Source organism: Rhinopithecus roxellana, chromosome 3 (genome assembly GCF_007565055.1).
Source record: "Rhinopithecus roxellana isolate Shanxi Qingling chromosome 3, ASM756505v1, whole genome shotgun sequence".
NCBI lineage: Eukaryota > Metazoa > Chordata > Mammalia > Primates > Cercopithecidae > Rhinopithecus > Rhinopithecus roxellana.
This window is the reverse complement of record NC_044551.1, coordinates 25,775,327-25,798,311: the sequence shown is the minus strand read 5'-3', so window position 1 is coordinate 25,798,311 and position 22,985 is coordinate 25,775,327. Positions and strand designations below refer to the sequence as shown.

At 34.4% G+C, this 22,985-nt stretch overlaps 1 protein-coding gene and 1 pseudogene across 4 annotated transcripts in view; one reads left to right on the top strand and one right to left on the bottom strand.

Moving 5' to 3' along the window:
* The window catches only part of FER (FER tyrosine kinase), a 452,583-nt gene that overhangs the window by 134,275 nt on the left and 295,323 nt on the right, over nucleotides 1-22,985 (top strand). For all 4 annotated transcript variants that reach the window (XR_004056369.1, XM_030927487.1, XM_030927488.1 and 1 more), the window contains exon 9: nucleotides 10,860-10,982. Coding sequence is in view for 3 of the 4 variants with exons in the window: in XM_030927487.1 (XP_030783347.1) it covers nucleotides 10,860-10,982 (123 nt within the window). In the remaining variant the exon portion in view is untranslated. The remainder of the gene's footprint in view (nucleotides 1-10,859; nucleotides 10,983-22,985) is intronic.
* On the bottom strand, nucleotides 19,666-19,935 carry LOC115896488 (annotated as a pseudogene).

Below are 22,985 nucleotides of genomic sequence, written 5' to 3'. Positions count from 1 at the left end.
AATGCTTTATGCTTTTCCAAATTTATATATATTTTTAAATCGCATTTCATCCTCACAATTTATTGGAAGAACCATTTTGGAAATTAGGTTGTTTACTGTTAGAGATAAGAGAGTTATTGATGTCAGAGCGCTTAGTACAAAAAATTGACTTTTAATTGAATTATTTTCTCTTGAAGCAGGGATGTCTTCTGTTATAGGCTATTAAATCAGTTCCTTCTTCACTTTGTTGTTTTTGTTGTATAAAATATTAAAGGAATTTTGAGAAATCTCAATGCGTTTTTAGTTCTTTTCAAACATTAAAAGCAATTAGTAGTACATTTTTGAATTTAGAAAACATAAGGTGCTCTACTTCTAAATATTTAACCTATCTCCTGATTTTGTTCGGGAGCAACACAAGGAAATATATTTATTAACAAATATTGCATGTGTTTTTCTTTATACCGGAACCACAGCTATAAGTGATTATGCACTCATTGCTCCTCAATGTTAGACGACATGTTATATCATATCACCTGTTGGAAGTTTACCTGAAACGGCTCAGCCAAATGTCCCTACCTAATATAATTAAACAATCTTCTTTATATTGTTCAGTAACGTGGTAGTGGTACAGGTAATTAGCTAAGGTGGGAAACTCGGACTGGCTCTTGGAAAGGGGTTCGGAATCTTTTTTTTTTTTTTAATTTTATTTCATTTTATTTTTGAGATGAGGTCTCACTTTGTTGCGCAGGCTGGAGTGCAGTGGTGCGATCTTGGCTCACTGCAACCTCTGCCTCCCAGTTCAAACAATTCTCAGGCCTCAGCCTCCCCAGTAGCTGGGATTACAGGCATGTGCCACCATGCCTGGCTAATTTTTGTGTTTTTTGTAGAGATGGGGTTTGCCCTGCTGGCCAGGCTAATCTCAAATTCCTGACTTCAAGTGATTCACCTGCCTTGGCCTGCCAGAGACCTGGGATTATAGGCGTGAGCCACTGTGCCCAGCCAGGTGTTTGGAATCTTTAAAGCTGGCTAGATAGGATTGAAGAAACTAACAAATATTTGTCCACGAATCATGTGTACAAGATGAAGGCTTAATAATTATGGTATGCTGACTACTGATGAGAGCAGTGGAGGCATGGGAGTACCCTGCATTACAGAATTTTTCCTAGCAGCCTTATTGGGATTTTTGAAGCTGTTCCTAAGTTTTTCATGCCCTACACAGGAGTCGCACTTTGACTAGGTTTCTGACCGTTGATATTTAAAATGTCAGCTATCTCTAAACCAGTAGTCCTTGCCCTGGGTGATTTTACACTCCAGGGGGCATTTGACAGTATCTGGAGACATTAGCTATAGATGCTGCTAAACATTCTACAGTGCACAGGACAGCCTCCCAGACAAAGAATTACCTGGTGAAAATATCAGTAGTGTTGAAGTTGAGAGACTCTGCTCTAAACAATAGAGTTGAATGTATGGTACAAAATAGATAGCAGAGTTTCTCAATTCTTGTGCAGTGAGACATTCCATTTCTCAATTCACGTGCTGCTGGTGAAGGAATATGACATAGATTATTCCTGTTTTTTTGTGTTACATTGCTCCCAAATAACTTACTAATTTATTCATCCAGTATATTTACTATATATCTAAGGTTGTAAGGGTTAATACCTTCAAGGAGGTTACACTGAAATTGATTAATATGTTTTAATAAACACCAACAAGAATGAGTATATAGATATTGGAATATAATATGGTAAAATTAAAAATAGCTACCTGTTATAAGCTTATATAAAATTAGAGATTTTGTGACCAAAGAAGGATTTGTTTTATAGCTTTCTAGGGTATGAGAGCAAAATTAGTTATGCTCATAAATCATTGTTTCTTAATTATAGTGGTGAAGCAGTAAATAAAAATGCAATAAATTAAAGGTAATAAATCTTTGATAATGTGATAGAAGTTTTAATTGCTCACATTTTGCTGAGATAAAACTTTAGTTACATTTCATTGAACAGTATCTGTATTCAGGATACGAGTTTAAGATTAGGGTTTCTTCAAGAATTTTATTCCCAGAGAATTATTCAGTGTCTCTGTTGGCACTTTCAAATAAATATAAGGTAATTCTATTAAAACTGTATATATTTTTTGAATGTAATATAAGACTTAGGAAAATCTTTCTTCCTTTTTTTTTTTTTTTTAACTTAGTAGTGCTTTAAGTTAAACATCTTTTCTTTCCTGAAGGCATTAATATTGTTAATTTAGTTGTAGATTGTATTGTAATATTATTCTAATAGAAGTGAAAGAAACAAATGAACAGTTAGTTCCTGGAAAAAGAAATACAAATTACCAATAGTACTTGGAAAAGATAGTCTTCATTGGCAATTAAATATAAATTAAAAAGAATTAGGCTATTTCACTTACCAGATTAGCAAAGATTAAATAATTGGATATACCCAGTGTTATATAACATACAGATATATAAGCGCTCTTATAAAATGTCTCTACATATGTAAGTTGGTGTATAATTTGGCAAATTATGTTTGTGAAACTGGACAGATTACTTATCCCCTCTGTTATGGAAATCTAACACTATGACATGTACCTGATAAAGTTACCACCTTTACCCATCTGAATATGTACCACAAAGCATTTTATTGTAATCTCATTATTTATATATCAACCGTATTTATCAAAGTCTAAATACATAGGAGAGTTAAACTCAATTATTCATAGGATTATCTCCTATTTATAGGAAAAATTTTTGGATGGTGTCTTACCATGTGGTCAAAGGCTGTTTCTCAGCTCCAGGTAACTTCTAGTACTGGGCACCTGAGGCTGTGCACTTCCCATCACACATGCATTTAGGCTACATTATTTTTGGGCTTAAATCTGAGGTTGCTTTCTTTGTTTCTATTATATATAACATAGTCTCTCTCCTTCCCTACCAACACCTGTCTCCCATCTGCCTCTTATTTTTGCATCTACCTTCTTTGCCAAATGCTGAAAGGGTTTTTGTGCTTAATTTATTTTTAATCATCTATTTATTAAAATTATATATGCAAATATTTCATCTCATCTAGTTACTATTTAAATGAATAATTTGGGACTCAGTAATTTTAGTTTATCAAATTACTTGAAAAATTAAAGTCTATACAATTTTGAACATTAGAAGAATATATTTAAGTGTCTGTTTTGTGCTTTTTGTCATTATGGACAGATGAGTCATCTAATGGTGACCTATTGCAAACTTAAATGGAGTTTTGAATCAACACATCAGTAGGCTAAGTATGACAAATTAAAGATAGCAGGTTATTCCAAAATAATATAAGCATTAACTTGTCTGCAAAAGAAGGAATATTGATTAATTTTAATAAAATGGTAAAGAATTAAGGTCCTGTTTAGTTATTTTGTTGACTCTGTTTTCTGATTTCAAATGAGGTCTCTTTATTATAAGTTGTTATTGCCTATCAGTAGTAGATATATTTGAATACCATGATTATGTGAAATGTATAGTCTTATATTCTAAAGCAAAATCTAGTCTCAGGCCTTAGGATTTCAAGTACATTTTAAAAAATTTAAAATCAGAACATATTTAGCTTTTCTAATAGAATATAAATAGGATCTCTTAATTGAAGAATGGCAGTTCTCTATGTGGAAAAGTGATTCTCTTGGTTCTTTTAGGGCGTGAGTCAGCAAACTATAGCCCATGAGGCAAATCCAGCTAGTTGCCTATTTTTGTGCAGCCCACAAGCTAAGAATGCTGCTTGCATTTTAAATGGTTGGAAAAAAATCAAAGGAAGAATTATATTTTGTGACAAACAAAAATTATGTGATGTTTAAATATCAGAGTACATAAATAAAGTTTTATTGGAACACAGCCATGCTCATTCATTTACCTGCTGTCTATGAGTGATTTCCCGCTACAGTGGCAGAGCCAGGCAGTTGTGACAGAGACCATATGTGGCACACTCATCACTTCACACTGCTGCTTGGCACTATACAAATCACAGTGACACAGTTGTAACTCAACAGCATTTCGAGTGCCACACATATCAATGTACTGTGGCATCTTACTTTTATTATCAGTTCATACCTGTAGTGTCAAAAGAAGAAGAGGAAATGGATTTAAAATGTGACACTTTTAAGGCACAGCAGAGTGTGGATTATTTTGTTACTGAATTAGATGAAGAAACATTGTGTTTATTATGCCATTGCACCATGCCTGCTAAGCATTGAATATACTTAATTAAAATCTTATGCTCATGGATTGATACTGGTATTTGGCAGTACCAGTCTATGTACTGTACAAATATGAAAGACTTAAAATCTTATTAAATGTCTGCATTAATAGGTGAACATTTACAGTTGATTTTGATTGTAAACACTAACTTTGAACCGCAGTGATAGGGGAGGCCATCAAAAGATTTTCATTCTTCTCATTAGGAGACTGGCATTACAATAACATGTACCCAATTATGACTATATTTTGAATTTGCCAACAAAATATTTGTAAATATTTGTTTTCTCTTTTGTTATATAAATACTTATATACTATGCTTGATTTTGCCACTTGGTGGCAAAGTCTAAAATATTTGCTCTCTGTGCTTTTATCAGAAAATGGTTGCTGACTCCTGTTGTAGAGGATGATACCAATTTAACCCATCCAACTGTCTGAATCAACCTTGTACTGAATGGAGTGTCAAATACTTCACTACTCCTTCATCTCTTACATAGAACCTTGCTTTTACCAAATCTGTTTTGGGCTGTTCTTGTTTACAGTATTAGCTCAAGTTTGGTCTCTGGTTGAACATATACAATATTAGAATTTTGTCAGGCTGTGTTAGGGGAATACTTTAGGAGTGAGTTGGAAAGATTTGGAAAAATGTAAAATATTGAAGTCAGGTGACATGTTGGAAGGACTGTTTGATTAAGGGAAACAAAGTTGCAGGGAAGAAAGCAGATGGATTTTTTGGATTGGAGATGGAGTAAGTGGGTATTAGGAGGTGACTATAACAGAAACTTGTAACTTTTGCTTGGTTGTAGAAGCCGTCTTCTGTTTACTCTTGAGAAAGCTCATAAAGATTTGTGTCACAGTATAGAATGTCATCCATAAAAATCCTATGCTCTTGCAATTATATTTTAAGAAAGAGATGGCAAGAAATAGTTTATATTTTCAATTTATGTTGCAGCAATAGAGAAAAAGAGATGTCAGAAAAGTTACCTTAGGCAACTATAAATTCCATTTTTTTAATTAACTCAAATATCACACTTAAAGTTACAACATTGCAAATTTCATGTAAGAAATAAAAGTTAAGATGAATTGTTTTTGTCAAGTCATAATTTTTTTGGAAGTTGGAAGTTTGGTCCCTTTAAGAGTGTTGTAAGATTTAGATCATGACATCCAATGATTATGATATAAAAAGTGTTGGATAAGTATTAGAAACTTTTTATTATCCATAATAAAGGTTTTAGGACTTTGTATCTTTTTTTTTTTTTTTTTTTGAGATGGAGTCTTGCTCTGTCACCCAGGCTGGAGTGCAGTGGCGCAATCTCTGCTCACCACAACCTCTGCCTCCCAGTTTCAAGTGATTTTCCTGCCTCAGCTTTCTGACTAGTTGGGACTATGGGCATGCACCACCATGCTTGGCTAATTTTTTGTGTTTTTAGTAGAGATGGAGTTTCACCATGTTGGCCAGGCTGGTCTCGAACTCCTGACATCAAGTGATCCACCCGCCGCAGCCTCCCAAAGTGCTGTGATTATAGGCGTGAGCCAACGTGCTGGGCTGCCTTTGTATCGTTTAATACAATTAAATCTTTAAAAATTACCTAACTAAAGCATGCAGATGATAAAATCTGTAAAATCTTACAAAAGGATATACAATAAAAATTAAAATTTTCCTTTCCTCTTTTTGTCGACCACCATCACTACCTTCCAGGTTTAACTCATGAAAAACGTGTATGTGTTTTTCTAGAATGTGTATACAAGCATATACATGTGTATGAATTGTTTTCTTCTGTGTAAGTAGGAATTATTTTATGCATATTCCTTTGTGTCATCCTCTTTTTTAACATGTATTAAATCTTCTTAACGTGTACAGTGTGTTTTACTACTTGTATGTAATGTAATTTCTCTAGTTTTGTTATTTATTGATGGGCATTTAGGTTATTTCCAGTTTTTTCCATTGCCAGAGTTGGTGCTAGGTTTTGTAGGACTCCAAGCTTATAAAATTGGAGTGTGTGGAGCGTCTTTAAGAAAATCTATACAAACTTAACAAATACAAAATTAAGTATAGAGTCTTGGAAGGGATCATGCAAGTGAGGCACCTGAGAATTAAGCATCATTAGCATCACGATACATTTACCTTTGTTTATTGTGATTATACAATAAACATTCTTGTATTTACATCTTTGTACACTTTCTAAAGCATATATGTAGGATAAATTCTGGGATGTGTAATTACTAAGACAGGATATTAGTTGCTAAGGGTGTAGATTCAGGATTTAAGCTGCCTGGGCTCTATTATCAGCTTTTCCCACTTACCAGCTCTGTGACCTTGGACAAGAGCCTTAACCTCTCTGCCTCAGTTTTTCATATGTAAATGGAGATTATGAGGGTGTTGTAAGAATTATATAAATTTTAGTGCTTATTTATAAAGTACTTAAAACTATGCGTGGTACTCAATAAATGTTAAGTATTATGTCATTTTGTGAATTTTTTCCAGGCAGAGTCATTTTATGACTTTTAACTGCTTTGCATTATAATATTATAAAATTTAATTTAAAAATGTAAAGAATAAGCCATTTGAACTGTTACTATTTTTTATGTTATTTTGTTTTATTTAAGTTCCAGATACATGTGCTGTACATGCAGGTTTGTTATATATAACGTGTGCCATGGTGGTTTGCTACATCTATCGACCCATCACCGGCTATTGTCTCGCATGCATTAGCTGTGTATCCTAATGCTCTCCCTCACCCTGCCAGCCCTCCCCTAAGAGGCCCCAGTGTGTGTTGTTCCCCTCCCTGTATCTATGTGTTCTCGTTTGAACTGTTACTATTATATTTGTATATGAAACATGTAATAACATGATGGTGAATATTGTACTTTGAAATTTATGAACTCTTCTTACATTTATTATGTCATCTATACATGAACTGTAATTACTGAAATGTTTTTCTCTTCACTTAATTTACACACTACAGGATTTGGTTTTTTTTTTTAAAGGGGATAATGGTAAGAAAGAGTAAATACTTTCCATATATATATAATATATATATATGGCAAGAGAGATAAAAAATATATATATCTATATATTTGAGATGAAGTCTTGCTCTGTTACCTGGGCTGGAGTGCAGTGGCACGATCTTGGGTCACTGCAACTTCTGCCTCTCAGGTTAAAGCGATTCTCCTGCCTCAGCCTCCTGAGTAGCTGGGATTACAGGTGCCTGCCACCACACCCAGCTAATTTTTGTATTTGTAGTAGAGATGAGGTTTCACCATGTTGGCCAGGCTGGTGTCAAACTCCTGACCTCAAGTGATCCGCCCCCCGTCAGCCTCGCAGAGTGCTGGGGTTCCAGGTGTGAGTTACTGCTCCTGGCCTCCCTGTATAATTTTATTCTTCTAAATCATTTGTCTTTTCTTATTTGATGTCTGTCTAGTAGAATGTAAGTTTCCTGAGGGCAAACTTGTTTATTGTTGTATCCCTACTGTGTAGCAGAGTGTTGACAGAAGGAATGTGCTTAATAAACACTTGTTTAAATGAATGACTGAAGATTTGAGAAGAGAGATGAATGGAAAATTAACCAGGAAGAGAATGAGAATAAGGGAAATGCGCAGGGAAAAGAAGCAAAGGATAGAACGGAACAAAGTGATAAGGAGAGAAAAGGCTTTTTATTAAATTCAGATTTGATGTAGCATGGTCAAGGCAGTGATAAGAAGCTGTTTGTTTTTTCTGTTCTCTCCAGACTTGGGTGACAGAAAGTGGTTGGGACAGATTCTGAGGTAGGGCTTGTGTTCTAAACTTTCATTTGAATTAAATGAGATTATATGTAAGGCAGAGTTTGATAAATGACAGAACATTATGTGTTATTTACTTACTTATTTATAATTATTTAATAAGGAAGTTGGAGCCAGTGGTTGAAATGTAGCTTTCTTGAGAATGATCTTGAATCTTAATACAGTAATTCTTCTTTTTCTGATAGTCAGAATATGAACTATTCCATGTAAGCGAATTCTCTCAATAACTGAAGCTTGTATCTCCATGGTACTCAAAAACATAATTTTACTAGAGTTGATACAAATCTTTTATGAATATATATATGATTAAAGAAAAATGTTCAGTCTGACCTTTCCCTGATGACTCTCGATCATTATTATAAGTATTATTGCTTTTATTTTGTTTTAATATCAGATGCTGTCAGAGACTTACTGAAATTTATTATGTTGTTTCACTCTAAATAAAAATGAAACAGCCTTTATTGCTGTATTTAGCATTCTTCTGATTATGTACGATAGTTTTTCTGCCTCTCTTTATATTACTTATTATTTAATGATTCTAAAAAATCTATTCTTGTTATAAGAGATTCAAACAATGTTGATATATATGGAGTAAACTATGAAATACTTCTTTGGACTTAAATCACTCCCTACTCCAATCCCACACCTCTGAGAGTTTGGATAAAACTTTGGTTTGTAGTTGTCTGTTTCTTATCCTATATACTCACATATAAACACATACCACATAAATACATACATATTGTATTAGTCTGTTTGCACTGTATTAGTCTGTTTTCATGCTGCCGATAAAGACTTCTGAGCCTGGGAAGTTAAAGAGGTTTAATGGACTTACAGTTCCACATAGCTGGAGAGGCCTCACAATCATAGCAGAAGGCAAGGAGGAGCAAGTCACATTTTACATGGATGGCAGGAGGCAAAAAGAGTTTCTGCAGGGGAACTCTTCGTTTTAAATCAGATCTCATGAGACTTATTCACTATTGTGAGAAGAGCGTGAGCAAGACCTGTCCCCATGATTCAGTTACCTCCCACTGGGTTCCTCTGGCAACTTGTGGGAATTGTGGGAGTTATAATTCGAGATGAGATTTGGGTGGGGACATAGCCAAACCACATCACACTGTCATACAAATTACCATAGGCTGGATGGGTGAAACAACAGAAATTTACTTCTCATAGATATAGAGGCTGGGAAGTCCAAGATCAAGATGTCAACTGATTTGGGTTACTTGTGAGGGCTCTTTTCCTGACTTGTAGATAGGTAATTCTTGCTGTGTCCTCAGGTGACCTCTTCTTTGTGTATGTGAGGAGAGAGAGAGGAGAGGTAGTGAGTTCTGTGCTGTTTCTTCTGAGGGCTCTAATCCCATCATGAAGGTCCCACCTTCATGACTTCATCTATTCCTAATCACCTCCTAGAGGCTTCATCTCCAGATACCATTATATTGGAGGTTAGGGCCCCAACAGATGAATTTTGGGGTCACAATTCAGTTCATGGAACATATGCATGTATATGTATTTTAATATAATTAGAACAATACTATATGTATTCTGCTACATCTTGCCTTTTAATTTAAAATTATATCTTAGGAAAACCTTATATGTGTGTGCCTAATTCTTTTTTAGTGACTGTATGCTATACTAGGGCATTCAAAGATTTTTGTAGTTTTTTGCTTTATAATCAATATTGCAACAAATATTTTTGTATGGACAGACTTTGTGCATATTGTACAAGTGTTTTGGTACGACACATTTTTAGATGGTCAAATAATTTTCTAATTTAAAATTTGAGAGACAGTTCCAAGATGACCCCTGAAAAATTTGTGCCAATTTTTTCACATCAGTGTTGTATAATTGTTTCCATTTTAAAAAAATTGTTATTACTGGATATTCCAAGTATTTATCATGCTTGTCAATTTTAGTAGGTGAAAAATAACATTATTGTAGTCAGTCAAGTTGTAATAATGTCATATGCTTATTGATCATTTAATTTTTTCATGGTGAACTTCCGTTGTGTTTTTTTGTCCATTTTCATATTAGTTTGTCTTTTTTCTAAGAGTTTTTCTGCACGAAAAGGGCTCTTTCTGGTAATTTGCGCTGCATATATTTCTTCAGTCTGAATTTTGCTTTTGACTTTATGATCTCTTTAAGTTCAAATAAATCTACATTTGTATAGAGTTAGATTATTTAATATTTTCTCTTTTATCTTTTGGGTTTCATATCTTGCTTTGAAAAGCTGAAGATAAAAATTTTAAAGTGATATGATAACCATGTATGTTTTTGTGGTAGAAATATTTCCATTAAGGACTCAATGCATTTTATGCAAACATAAATTATCTGGTTTGTGAGTGCATATTAATGTATGTGTTAAATTGTCTTTCATTCTATACAGAAAATACTCCTAAAGTATTATTATAAGATGTGAAAATAGAAATAGCTTACCATGAATTTAAAATGACAACTGAGCCTCACTTTCATTTCTTTAAAATAATAATATGTATCTCAGAAGACTGTTGTGAAGAGTAAATGAGATAGCATCTGCAAATACTACTACTTATCATTTACTCAATGTCTACCCAAGTTGTTTTCTTCTCTTTTCTTTACCTACTTCTCTTTTTCTTTTTGGTGAAATAAGACTCTAGACCAGTATTGCCCAAGTACTTACTGTGATTATTGAAATATTCTTTTTTCCACCATCCAGTAAGGTCCCAGTAACTACATTTCTGTTTAGCATCTGAAATGAGCTGAAATTTTATTTAGTTTAAATCAAATTATATGTGGCTACTGTTTTGGACATTGCAACATAAGATGTATGAATACTTTTTTGATATGTATAAAGTGAACGTAATTTGTTGATTGATATTGAGAATACTGTTTATTCTAGGTTGAAAACCTTAGCAGAAGAACTTATGCAAACACAGCAGATGCTTTTAAACAAGGAGGAGGCTGTTTTGGAGTTAGAGAAGAGAATTGAAGAATCTTCTGAGACTTGTGAGAAGAAGTCTGAGTGAGTAAAAGAGAAACAATTTGAAGGAAGAATGTTTAATTGTAGTTTTACAAAAATATTTTAGTTACATGGCAGTATGGACATAACATTTCTAGAAACAGAAACTTTCATTTTAAGTGTAAAATTTTGTATAGTTAATTTCTAGGATTCTGGAAAAATGATTCTGTGGTTTTAAAAAATATAGTGTCCTTGGGAAAAATGATTATGTGTTTTTGTAAATGTAGCATCCTGATCGTATGTCTTAATGTTTTAACAGTTTGAACTATTTTTCGAAAATTCATTGTTAAAGCTGTCTTTACTTTCTTACATCCATTTTCACCAGACCCATTGCGAATTCCCGTTAAGAAAGTGGCAGACCAATATTACCTATAAATAGGCTCTACTGTGTTAAAAGGAAGCAGACTGATTAGAAAACAGATAAAAATCACTCAGTGATTAGCTGTGCTGTTTTGTCTTGCTGATTTCTGGATTTGGAAATATCTTCCTAGGTCCACAGACTTGACTTGTGTTGGTATACTCTTCTTTTGCTGACTTCATTATGCTTTCTACTGCTTAAGAATTTAAATTTTAATCTGAACTTCAAGTTTCTAATCTGCCTTTATTAATTGCATCTACAACAGTGGTTGCTGGTGTGGTTTCTCTAATCCTGACTAGACTTTACATATTTCTTGCTATTATACTCTCACATATTCTTTGATTTATCTAGACTCTCAAGGAATATATAGGAGAGTCTATATATAGACTCGTGATATATAGGAGTTCTCTGGTTTGTACCTGCTCTTTCTGCACAGCTTTTCGTATATCCTTCACTTATTTCAGATCTCTGATTACTTACCTCCCTCATCATAGTGAGCAGATGGACATCCACATCCCGGAAAGAAATTAGAAACATTGGATGACATTTTTCTTCTTTTATGAGATTAGAGTTCCAAACCCACCCAAATTTGTACTCATTCTCTTTCCTTACTTCAGTAGAGGAACTGTTCTTTGTCCTAAGTTCATTTCTTATGCCTGCTTTTTTTTTTTTTTTTTTTGTATTTTATTATTTCTACTTTCACAGGTTTTACATAATGTATGTATTATGTTCACCTTTCCTTCCCAACTGGATCCTTGTGCTCACTTTTTAAATATACTTAAATGTTGACTCCGAAAAGCAATCTCCACCTCCCTACCCACCCCAGATAATCCTTGTTAAATCTCCATATTTTTTCCCAAGTACTATCTTTGCTTTCTGTTTTCTTAGTTCAGACTTGTTCCAAGAGTGATTATGCTCACTCATTTCCTCAGTTCCCACTTAGTTTTCAAAGTCTGGCTTTTTGCCCTATCGCTATGGAAATAAGTAGCTCTAAGATCACAATGACGTCTACATTGCTAGCTAAATTTAGAAACTATCTTACTTGACTTCTTAATAGTATCTGAATTTAGTGGCTTCATTTGTTTTCTTTTCCCTTGGCCTTTGGAACTCAAAATTCCAGATCTTACTCCTCTCTTTCTGGCCACTCCGTTGCAAACCCATTCTCCTCCACTCAGCCAATCCATTTTAGAGTTATGGAAGGCATGGCCCTAGGCTCTCTCACTCCTCTCCCTGAACTTTTTCCCTAAGTGATCTCCTGAAAATGACCCATTTTTACTCTCTCTCAGATTTATTTTCTGAACTCTGTGGCCATGTAACCAATTGCCTCCTTGACATGGCTTTTTGAATGTCTTAGAAGTATCCTAAATTCCCCATATCCAAAGGCTGAATTAAAAATCTCCATGTAACCCAACCACATTCAATCTAACCTAGTTCACTCTTAGTATTCTTTATTTCAGTGAATGGCAACATCATCTATTCTATTACACCACATCAAATTTTAGAGGGCTACTTTTCTCATTTATACTATAGCTGTTATAACTTGTTTGTCTTGGTCAGTTTGGTCTGCTATAACAATGTACCATAGACTAGATTACTTAATAAAGAGCAGAATTTATTTCTCACAGTTCTGGAGGCTGTAAGTATGAAATCAGGGTGCCAGCATGATTGGGTTCTTGTGAGGACCCTCTTCCAGACTGCAGACTGCTATCTTCTCATTGTATCCTCACATGGCAGAAAGAGGGTAAGAGCTCCCCAGGATCTTTTTTATAATGGCACTAATCCCATTGATAAGGGCTCTATCTTCATGACTTAATTACCTTCCAAAGGCCCCCACCTCCTAATACCTAGTAGGTGAAAAATAACTTATTATATAGTTAGTCAAGTTGTAATAAGGTCTTGACTGTTTAACCGAACTCTTGTTAACCTTTGTTAATCTTGAAAATGTTAAGTATGTTTATATGACTAAAGATTATACCTTGATTCTCACAATAAAAACTCCATGCTAACAAAGGTTAACAAGAGTTCGGTTAAACAGGTCTCATCCCCTGAAAAGCTTGGCATACTTACCCCTGCTAACTTATTCTCTAAAGAATGCAGTTAAAATCATAAGATCAAGCAAATGATATGATCAAAAAGACAAAAGCTATGGAGTCAGCAATTCATGTGTTTTCTACCATTTACTATGTATGTGATTGTAGGTAAGTTACCTAAACTCTCAAAGACCTGAACATAAAACACAGGCTACTATACAACAGGCACAGAAAGATAACATTCAATGAGTTAACATACATATATATAATGTACATATAACACACATTATATATATGTTTATATATGTGTATATATAAAATATCCAGCATAATATGTAACACAAAGTAAAACCTCAAGAAATATTACTTTCCATATATCCACTACCCTTCAAGGCTCCTCTCTTATATCCATTCTCATATCCTGATAAATATAAACAGATAGAGGAACATGGATTATACATCCATTATGTAGATAAAAAGAAAGGCAAAGATTTGAGTCAAGAAAATATGTAAAATATGTAGATCTGAAAGGGATTCCAGGGCAAATGTTTACATTTTAATTTCTTAATATTTCTTGAACATTTCCTTTTATGTACATGTGTGTATATCTACACATATGTTTAAATATGCATATATAATTAAAAGCAATTTTTATCTAGTTTTAATAATAAACTTACGTTATCTTCTCAACACTTTGTTAGTTTCATGTACTGTGTTACTTGAAAGTAAAAAAAAAGACTACATTTCTTCCCAAATGTCAAAAATAGTCTATGTTAGATATTTGCATTCTTAAATTATTTTTAAATTAATGGAATTATATTGAGTGTTTACTTAATAGAAATAACCGTATTTGTCATATCAAAATATGAGACTAAAACCAAATTTTTATAATTTGAATTTAATATATCCATGTCTCTAAGATGTCTAATGACAGTGAAAAAATAAATTATATGATAAATCATTTGATAGCTTTGATTCCTATAATTGAATAATATGAAGTGAAAATAAACTTCAAGAATGGCTTTTATGTGATTTTTAAATTGACACATTAGCAAAAACAGAGTTCAAGCTTATGTGAGTAATGCAGGTCTTAGTTGAAATGTAGTTGTCGCAGAATTTTATTTAAAAAATATAGAATGAAAGGAAAACCAACAATTTGAAATTTTTGTAAAAAAATTGTAATGTATTAAATACACTAAATATGCTAAATTAAATACGTTTCGTGTACTTGGTGTATTTAGTGTATTTAATACACTAAAATTTTGTATTGTATAATATATACTAAATACACTTTAATCCAACACAGAGTATCAGTCTAGTATATATACCTTCACTCATTACTTCTAAAGCCTGTTTATTCAAATGGAAATAATACCAATCTTTTCCTGTTTTGTGGTCCTTGACTTTTGTATTAGAAAAAAGTTATGGGAAAAAATACCAAGCATATGTCATTGATGATTTGGTGGCATAAAGAGCTAGTGATGTTACTGCTGGTTTCAATGCTTGGTTTGATTTACAAAAAGTAAAATGATTATTTAATTTTGTATTGTCTTAAACTGTTTTATACCATTATCACTTAGTATTTAAAAATACCTTATATATTATAAAATCATAGAGCCATGCAGAATCTTAAGAGATCATTTGATTTAGCCTCACTGCCTTTCAAATAATGTGACATTTTGAGGTCCAGAAATTTTAAGAGACTTACGAAATGTCACATCTGGCTTCTGGTAGAGGTAAGACTTAATAATCTAGAAAAGTGTTCTGGTTTTGAAATTCAGGAACCTTTCTTTTTTTCCTTTGGCTCAGAGTTTTTGAATTATGCGATTTAAAAAAAAATGTGCTGTGTAAATAGGGAATTCATTCAACAATGTTGATTGTGCATCTACCAGATGCTGTGACTGCAGTGAGAGGTAAGACACATATGGTCACATGGCTCATGAAACTTACACTTTTGTGGAGGAAACCAATACAAAATTAAAATAATTACCAGTTATGATCATTGCTATGAAATAAGGGTTCAGATAGAATAACGGAGGAACAGCTACTTAAGTAAGATGATCAGAGGTCTCCTAGGAGATGGGCAGAAGATACCCTGCATGTGAAGAATGCATGGAAAGAGTGTTCAGAGATAGGAAGTAGCACATGCAAGGGTCCTGGAAGCTTCCACGTTTTAAATTTATTTATGGCCTCCTATGCATCTTGTACTAAATAATCATGCATTTACTATAATGTCTACTTACTGAGGTGTGTATTGCATATTTGCTCAGTGGTATTATAAACATAATTGTATAATATTTTACATAGTGAGACCAGCAATACATTTTTTTCAGTAATTACTGAACAAAAGGAACATGTTCATATATGAGAGATTATGTCATGGATAAAGGCTGAAATGGGATTAATTGGAAGAAGTGAATTTTTCTAATTGATTTCATGATCACACATGTTGATTTTTAAATGTTAGGACTGGAGGCATACACCCCCTACAAGACTCATTATCCTTAAAAACCACTAAAAATCAAAACGAGGGAATTTACATTTTAATCTTATTCTTGGTATTACGATATTGTCTAACTGATTGCCAACATGGTACAATACAGTAGAAACTTTCAAGTCCTGAAGGGGAATAAAAAGGACCTTCCTCCAAAACAGATTATTTAGTTAAGAGCTTAAGACATATGAGAGGATACAAATCTCACCTCAGTTAGTATAACCACTATGGAAAACATTTGGAGGTACCTGAAAAAACTAAAAATAGAGCTACCATACCATCCAGGAATCTCACTGCTAGGTATATACTCCAAAGAAGGGAAGTCAATATATCTAAGAGATATTTACACTCCCATGTTTATTGCAGTACTATTCACAATAGTCAAGAGTCGGAAGCAACCTAAGTGTCCATCAACAGACAAAGGAAATGTGGTACCTGTACAAAATGGACTACTATTCAGCCATTAAAAAAAGAATGAGATCCTGTCATTTTCAACATGGATGGCACTGGAGGTCATTATGTGAAGCATTATGTGAAGTGAAATAAGCCAGGCACAGAAAGACAAACTTTGCATGTTCTTGCTTATTTGTAGGAGCTAAAAATTAAAACATTTGAACTCCTGCAGATAGAGAGTAGAAGGTTGGTTACCAGAGGCTGGGAAGGGTAGTGGGAAGTGCTGGGCAAATGAATGAGACCTATTCTATTGTTGTGCTATTTGATATGTAGTCAATATACATTTAAAAATAACCAGAAGAGTATAATAGGATAGTTTGTAACACAAAGGGTAAATGCTTGAAGTGATGGATACCCCCTTTACCCTGATGTGATTATAACACATCGCGTGCTTTTATCAAAATATCTCATGTACTTCATAAATGTATATACCTATTATGTACCTACAAAAATAAAAAATGAAGAAATTTCCTCATCTCACCAGAGGAAGCATGATGTAGCAGCGGTGATACATATTTTTTAAATAATTTTTTCATTTTGAAATCATGGATTGACATTTAGTTGTTAGGAATAATACAGAGAGATCCCGTGTATCCTATATTCAGTTTCCCTCAATGGTAGCATCTTGTAAAACCATAAAATAATATCACAACCCAGATACTGACCTTGATACAGTTAAGATACAGAGCACTTCCATCACTGCAAGGATCTCTCATGTTGTACTTTCATAGCCACACTTCCTTCAGTCTATCTAGCTCCTTACTAACCCCTAAAAACCATTAGTCTGGTTTTTCAAGAATGTTATATAAATGGAGTCATGTTGTATGTAACCTTTTGGCATTGGCTTTTTACTCAGCATAATTCTTCAGAGATCCATCCAGCTACTTTCATTCCTTCTTACAGTTGAGTAGTACAGTGTTCCATGGTATGTGTATCAGTTTCTTTTTTTTTTATTTCTTTTTATTTTTTTATTTTTTATGTGTATCAGTTTCTTAGGGCTGCTGTAATAAAATACTGCACAGTGGGCAGCTTAAAGCAACATAATTTTATTTATTAAATTTATTCTCTCTCAGTTCTGGAGGGTAAAAGTATGTAATGAGGTGTTGGCAGTGTTGATTCCTTCTGAGAACTCCAAAGGAGGATCTGTTTCATGCCTGTCTCCTAGCTTCTGGTGATGGCTGACAATCCTTGACATTCTTGGTTTGTAGAAGCTTTACTCTAGTCTCTGCCTTTGTCTCCATATGATCCTCCGCCTGTGTGTCTCTTCTCTGTATCCAGATTTTCCTCTTCTTATAAGGGCAACAGTCTTTTCCATTAATGGCCTATCCTACTCCTGTATGATCTCATCTTAACTACATCTGAAATGACCCTGTTTCCAAATGAGGTCACATTCTGAGTTTTCAGGCATAAGGACTTGAGCATATCTTCCTGGGGGATACAATTCAACCCCTAACAGTATGGATATACCACAATTTGTCTAATCATTCACGCTTTGAAGGACATCTGGTTTGTTTCTAGTTTGGGGCTACTACAAATAAAGGTCTCCAAACATTTATGTATAGGTTTTTATGTGAACATAAGTTATAATTTTTCTGGGGTAACTGCCTAGGATCACAGTTGCTAATTGTATGGTAATTGCATTAGTTTAGTTTGTATTATTACACGTTTCCACCAGCAATGTGTGAGTGATCCCGTTTTTTTTCTCATCCTTGCCAGCATTTGGTATTGTCACTTTTTCACTATGTTATATTTGAGCCATCCTAAAAGATGTGTAGTGATATCTCATTGTTGTTTTAATATGTATTTCCCTAATGAATGATGTTCTGGAACATCTTTTCAATGTGCTGGTTTGTCATTGGTGTATCCTGTTTTAGTGAAATACCTGTTCAACTCTTTCACGCATTTTCTAATTGGATGTTTGCTTGTTTTGTTTTGTTTATTACTCTTGCACCCTTTATATATTCTAGACCTTTATATTCTAGTTCTTCATATATTCTATTTCTTTGACATTTCTCCCAGTCTGTGCCTTGTCTTTTCGTCTTTTCAAGAGACAGGGTCTTTCATAGAACAAAAAAGAAGTCCATTTTAGGCTGGTCTGAAGGTAGTGGATAACTCAATTGATTGTTCCGTCAGTTATAGATTGAGCTCCTTATTTTACTCCTTCTCCCATTCTCACTACTGCAATTGACTAGCATTTAAAAAAAAAAGTCCATTTTATTTCTTTTAAGGTTTGTGGTTGGTGCTTTGGTGTTAAGTCTAAGAAGTCTTTGCCTAGTCCTAGATCTCAAAGGTTTTCTTCTGTTTGTTTTTTTCTAAAAGCTTAATAGTTTGAGATTTTACATTTAAATCTATATGTTAACTCTTTTCTGCAGAGTCAGTACATGCTATTAGTCCTGGATCTCAAAGATTTTCTTCTTTATTTTTTTTTTTTCTAAAAGTTGAATAGTTTGAGATTTTACATTTAAATCTATGTTAACTCTTTTCTGCAGAGTCAGTACATTCTATCTTTGTGGAAGTAGGAGGTCTTGTGATGTAGTTTTATAATCTGGCCAAAATGTCTCACAGAAGCAGACATAGTAATGAGGATACCACGTGGAAACAACAACACTAAAAACAAAAAAATCCCATAGACTGCATGTTCAGCATTCAAGGTGACAGTGTCCCCATAAGTCTCCCCCCATATTTGTGTGAGCGGCTGAATGACTAACAGCAACAAGACTAAAGGCAACTGTGTGGGACAAGCAAAGGGAAAGGAAAAAAAGGACTTATGGTCATAAGAACTTGATCTTGGGTGGTTCTAAGAGCATAAAAACAAACAAATAGTCATCTTTTAAGGAAAGTGTTCTTACTTGCAGTGGAGGACTCCACGAACACATATTTAAATAATAAATAAAACTGGCAGGGGGCTGTATTAGTCTGTTTTCACATTGTTAATAAAGACATACCCAAGGCCGGGTAATTTATAAAGGAAAGAGTTTTGTTTTGTTTTGTTTTTCCCTGCATCATAAATTTTGTTCCCAATGTGGGACAGATTCCTTCCATCACCAAATGAATCACATGCTGCCCTGGAAAGACCTAGGAAACTCTTCCACTGTCTCCAGGGAAGTAGCGAGAAAGGCAGGTACTGGGCACTGGAAGGCTTTGAAGTTTCCCAGCCTACTTTTTCTCACCTTCTCAACAGAGGATAGCTGTTCTGTATTATTCCTCTCATCCACTCATCCCTTAAAAAACCGCACAAAACCATCATTAGTAAAAAAACAAATAAAACCTCTTCAAGTATTGGGCATTAGGGGTTCAGGCTGGGACTTGGGGTCACCAGTGAAAGAGGAAGGGGAAGAGGAGGAGGAGCCATCACTGTTTCTGCGGCAGGGGTTCCTTCCTTACTGCATCCTGTAGCAACTGTTTGTGTACCTCGTTTGCTGGCAACTGCATGTATCGAACCACTGAGCCCTGAATGAGGCAGTTCTTCACTGATAACATGTGAGGATATTTCTCAGGGTCTGTGACACTGATATTAGTTAGTTTGATGTTGAGATACTGATCCACAGAATGGAGCGTTCCACAGATGCTCAGGTCATTCTTGAGTTCCACGACCGACTTGAAAAAAGAATAGAAGAGCATGGTGCTGGTGCCACGGGATGGACTGGAAAGAGGGCAGGGGAAAGGAAAGAGGTTTAGACTCACAGTTCCACATGGCTGGGGAGGTCTCACACTCATGGTGGAAGGTGCAGAGGAAGCAAGACACATCTTACATGGCAGCAGGCAAGAGAGAGAGCATGTGCAGGGGATCCCTCCTTATGAAACCACCAGATCTCATGAGACTTATGTACTGCCACGAGAACAGCACAGAAAAGACCCACCATCATGATTCAATTACCTCCCAGCAGGTCCCTCTCATGACACGTGGGAATTATGGGAGCTACAGTTTGAGATTTGGGTGGGGACACAGCCGAATCATATCAGGGGCTATTCAGGTTCCCAGTGAGGATTAGAGAAAATGGATTGTTGTAGTTAGAGAATCAGTTTTTAGTGATTTTTAAAAATTATACAAATATTTTAGAATCATTTTGGAAGATCCTGTTTATTATCCAGGGTAAAATAAAGGTGAAATAACAGTAAGGCATAGAGATTGGAAACATCATGAGAAGTCATTTGTTACAATTAAGCTGTTTCTCTAAACTTGAGAATATATATGACTTGAAATCTTTTTTCAAAATTTTAACTTTTTAAAATGGTTTAATCTTTTCCTTTTAAATGAACATAAAATGGATATGGCGTCTATCAGGGTTTGTATTACTATTGTCTTGCTGCTGTAGCAAATTGCCGCAAATACAGTAGCTTAAAGCAACACAGATTTACTCTCTTATAATTCTGGAGGTCACAAGTGAGAATCAGTTTTACTGGCCTAAAACTATGGTGTTTGTAGGGCTGGTTTTTCTGGACATTCTAGGGGAGAATTTGCTTCCTTTGCCTTTTCCAGTTTCTAAAGGCTATCCTCATTACTTCACTCTGTCCCAAGTTACACTGCCTTTTCTTCCATCGTTTCCATTTTCACATTACCTTTTCTGACATTGTTCATCTTTCCTCCTTCTTGTAAGTATTCTTATGATTACACTAGGCTCACCTAGATAATATAGGATAATCTGACATCTCAACATCCTTAACTTAATCATATCTGAAAAGTTTATTTGCCATGTAAGCTGACAAACACTGCAGATTTTGGGTATAAGGATGTGGTTATCTTTTGGGGGACATTATTCAGCTGACCATAGGTTTAAGAGAGTAAAATGTATACTATTTACTTCCATAAATACATGTTTTTGAATTATATTCAGATGTTCAGTTAATATTTACTTGCCTTGTGCCTTGTCATTTCTGATTTTATTTTGCAAAGTTTATTTTTATTCTTTTAAGTTTTTTTTTTATTTTTCCTGGTAGTCTTTATGAAATTTATTTGTGGAAAATTACTGTAACAATATTACTTTAGAGTATTATTATTTTGAAGTATACTTCCCTGTTGATTTTGCTCACATTTTTGAAATCATTCACCTTTATGTGACTGATAATCTGGATGTACATGAGAATGTATTTTTCCACTTTACCTTGAATGTTTTAAATTATGTCTTGTATCGTTGTCATTGTTGGAGACTTTTTTTTTTTTCTTTGTAGCTAGGCGATGCAAAGAGGAAATCCTCTGGAAGCTTTAAGTACATAATGGGTGCAGTCTTTTCCAGGACCTGGTCCTTATAAATTTATGTTCACAAAAGTGATTCTTTTATTATTATTATTATTTTTATTATACTTTAAGTTCTAGGGTACATGTGCACAACGTACAGGTTTGTTACATATGTATACATGTGCCATGTTGGTGTGCTGCACCCATTAACTCGTCATTTACATTAGGTATATCTCCTAATGCTATCCCTCCTCCCTCCCCCCCACCCCCCAACAGGCCCCGGTGTGTGATGTTCCCCTTCCTGTGTTCAAATGTTCTCATTGTTCAGTTCCCACCTATGAGTGAGAACATGCAGTGTTTGGTTTTTTGTCCTTGCGATAGTTTGCTGAGAATGATGGTTTCCAGCTTCATCCATGTCTCTATGAACTCATCCTTTTTTATGGCTGCATAATATTCCATGCCATATATGTGCCACATTTTCTTAATCCATTCTATCATCGATGGACATTTGGGTTGGTTCCAAGTCTTTGCTATTGTGAATAGTGCTGCAATAAACATATGTGTGTATGTGTCTTTATAAATCATGCTGCCACAAAAGTGATTATTTTAAAAAATCAACTTTCTACTGAGAAATCAGAAATGCCAATTTATTATTAAAAAGAAGTTACCAACTAATAAATAAAACAGCATGAATTTATCACAAAGTCTGTATGGATTTAGAACACAGATCACAGACTGTTGAATGATAATGATGTAAATGCTGATTACCATTTATTGAATTCCACTGGAGAGGTCTGTCTTCTGGATATTACTAGGTCTCTTTTAAATGTTCTTACTCATTAGTTTTACTTTTCTTATACTTTTTTCTCTTCTGTTTGTTAGGACACTCACCTGAAACTTGTTACAATAAGGAGATTAGAGCTTTCTTTATAGCAGTCATTGAGGTTGCACCCTGCTCAATTAAATTTGAATTTAGTTTTCAAAATATTGATCAGCATCGTATTTATAAATAAATCTCTCTTAATGTGGTTATTTTTGCCTGTGAATATTTATTCAGTTTATGTTGAGCCTTATAGTTTCAATTTAAGAAGATATTTTCTGACCTTATGTTGTCTCTTACATACTAGTAACTTACTTTCAGCAGTGCATGGCACAGTCCTTTTTGGAAATTATTGTAATATGTAGTGTGGGCTATTTCCAGAAGTATCTACCACCACTACCTGTTTACCTGTGGCTTCAATGTGGGTGAATGAGTTTGAAATTATCATTGAAGGCAGCCTCCAAGGGTTAAAAAGTCACAGTAAGACAACCTGTGGCCTTGTACTCTAAAGGAGGGATGGGAAAGTCTACTGTCTTTATATTGGAGATGTTGGAAAGATTTGGGGCCCTTTGTTTTACTCGTTCCCCCAATTACATCTTAGCCCTTAGTCCTTGTCATTGTAGCTTCACCTGCCTCCAGACACACATCCCTCACAACATATACACAAGCTTGGTA